The sequence below is a fragment of the Myotis davidii genome, unplaced genomic scaffold (genome assembly GCF_000327345.1).
Source record: "Myotis davidii unplaced genomic scaffold, ASM32734v1 scaffold458, whole genome shotgun sequence".
Classification (NCBI taxonomy): domain Eukaryota; kingdom Metazoa; phylum Chordata; class Mammalia; order Chiroptera; family Vespertilionidae; genus Myotis; species Myotis davidii.
Window position 1 is genome coordinate 2,567,184 of NW_006289819.1, and position 2,174 is coordinate 2,569,357.

General features: G+C 42.6%; 1 protein-coding gene across 1 annotated transcript in view; it reads right to left on the reverse strand.

Annotated features, from left to right (window-relative positions):
• The window catches only part of EBNA1BP2 (EBNA1 binding protein 2), a 7,297-nt gene that overhangs the window by 4,070 nt on the left and 1,053 nt on the right, over nucleotides 1-2,174 (reverse strand). Inside the window, exons 4-5 of the mRNA XM_015563182.1 lie at nucleotides 1,644-1,767; nucleotides 415-504 (exon numbers count right to left, since the gene is read on the reverse strand). Coding sequence (XP_015418668.1) covers nucleotides 415-504; nucleotides 1,644-1,767 — 214 coding nt within the window. The remainder of the gene's footprint in view (nucleotides 1-414; nucleotides 505-1,643; nucleotides 1,768-2,174) is intronic.

The window sequence follows — 2,174 nt, forward strand, 5'->3', positions numbered from 1 at the left end:
ACCGCTCACGAATGTTCTCATTTCTCACGCCCATGGAAAAAGGAGCGAATCTAGATACTTACGTAAATTTTGTTTGGTCCCTCTTCATAGAGGAAAATGTTTTATGCAGTACCATACGTTAAAAAAGTACTAGGAACTTTAATTGTTTAATTGTTTTTGTAAATAAAAATGTTATAATTATTGAAAAACAACACCTGAAGTGCATTATGATTTAAATCACGTGCAGTTTGCCCAAAAACGTGCGGTCCCTGGCATATGTCTTAGAGATTTCTATGCGGTACGCAATGTGTTAAAAAAAAAAAAGATAACACAAGATCTAACACACACGGGTCATGGAACCAAACCAGACTGCGGCAATCTGACCTGACACACACACACTCGGCATCATTCCATCCCCTGCACTTTCCTTCTTACCTTCTTTCCGTATTTCCTAAGTGCGCGAAGTTGCTTAGCCTTCTCTGACTTCTCCATGGCGGCCTGTTTAGCCTGCAGCTTTTGTCGAATCTAAAACACAAAATGTGTCAGCTTACGTTATTTAACTCTGGGATGACTGCTCTTTTGGGTGCCCTGGAGCAGGAAACAGATATTCCTTGATCTGCAAACTATGGAGCTCAGAGAAACCTTGTAAATAATCTATTCCAAGACCTGGGTTTTACATGAGGACAATGCAGTCCAAAGACTGAGCACTTTGCCCAGCATACCGAATGTATCAGTGGGGAAGCAAGAACTTGAAGGCAACCTTCCCGCTCCTGGTGTGCCATTTGCTCCATTATACAAAACTGCCTGCTTACAGTTTTGCCAAGAGAAAATAACTTCTGCCCAACCCTACTGTCTACCGACTGTTAAAACAGCATGCAGCCCTAGTTCCCTTCTCCAATATACCATATACATAAAAATATTACGTTATTTAACTCTGGGATGACTGCTCTTTTGGGTGCCCTGGAGCAGGAAACAGATATTCCTTGATCTGCAAACTATGGAGCTCAGAGAAACCTTGTAAATAATCAATTCCAAGACCTGGGTTTTACATATGAGGACAATGCAGCCCAAAGACTGAGCACTTTGCCTAGCATACCGAATGTATCAGTGGGGAAGCAAAAACTTGAAAGCAACCTTCCCGCTCCTGGTGTGGGAAGGTTGCTCCATTATACAAAACTGCCTGCTTACAGTTTTGCCAAGAGAAAATAACTTCTGCCCATCCCTACTGTCTACCGACTGTTAAAACAGCATGCAGCCCTAGTTCCCTTCTCCAATATACCATATACATAAAAACACCAACAGATATCAGGCATGTAGCCCTTTCTACCAAACATACACATCCCAGTTAAAGGATGAGCAGCTGTCAGTGTGAATGTACAGAGATGTGTCTGAGCTCGTCTCTAGATTGGCTTCCCTAAGTACCTCCAAGACAACAGCCCCCTAAAATCCGGCTTGAGACCCAAGGGAATTATTCAATTCATCTTGAACTAAATTTTGGCAATTCTTTCCCTCCCAAAGTCAAACAAGGCCCACTTCTACCAAACTGTAAATTATACTGCTTCTGATAGTCTTCTTTTAAACATTATAGGAGATTAGCCGGGTAAATATATTTAAAAGTCCAAAGCCTCAGCTTGCCAGGAAAAAACATCTTCTCTGTTTCTTACCTTCTGCATCTGCTGATCAGACTTAGCCATCTCTGCGAAATAATCAGTGGGCCGCTTAGTAGGGACTTTGAGCTGATGGAGCCGAGGTAACACTGCAAGTACTGCAGCCTGGGCCTGACGGTAGCTGAGGATACAGGACAAAGTGTGAAATAAGCCAGGCAGCAGAGGCCTCACACTCCTTCTCACTCCGTTTCGTGAGTGTCCAAGGTCAGACGGACCCCCAACCTCTGACCTCCACCAGCAAGAAGACACACACAAACAAAAACTGTAATAAAACCTCAATAACTTGGCATCTGGAAGAAACTTAACTGTACAGTCTTTTTAAAAGGGGGGGGGGATAATAAAAAGAGGGACGAGGCGTACTGCTGAAAATAAATCAGTAGTTTCAGAGAATGACCGCTCTAAAAGCACCTATCAATTTACAAACTCATTATGAATTCTTACGGAGTCACTACAAAAGTCTATATAAGGACCTTCCATAAGAAAACTTTTGTTCTAATAATTGAATAGGCACACAGGCAAACCCGGCCC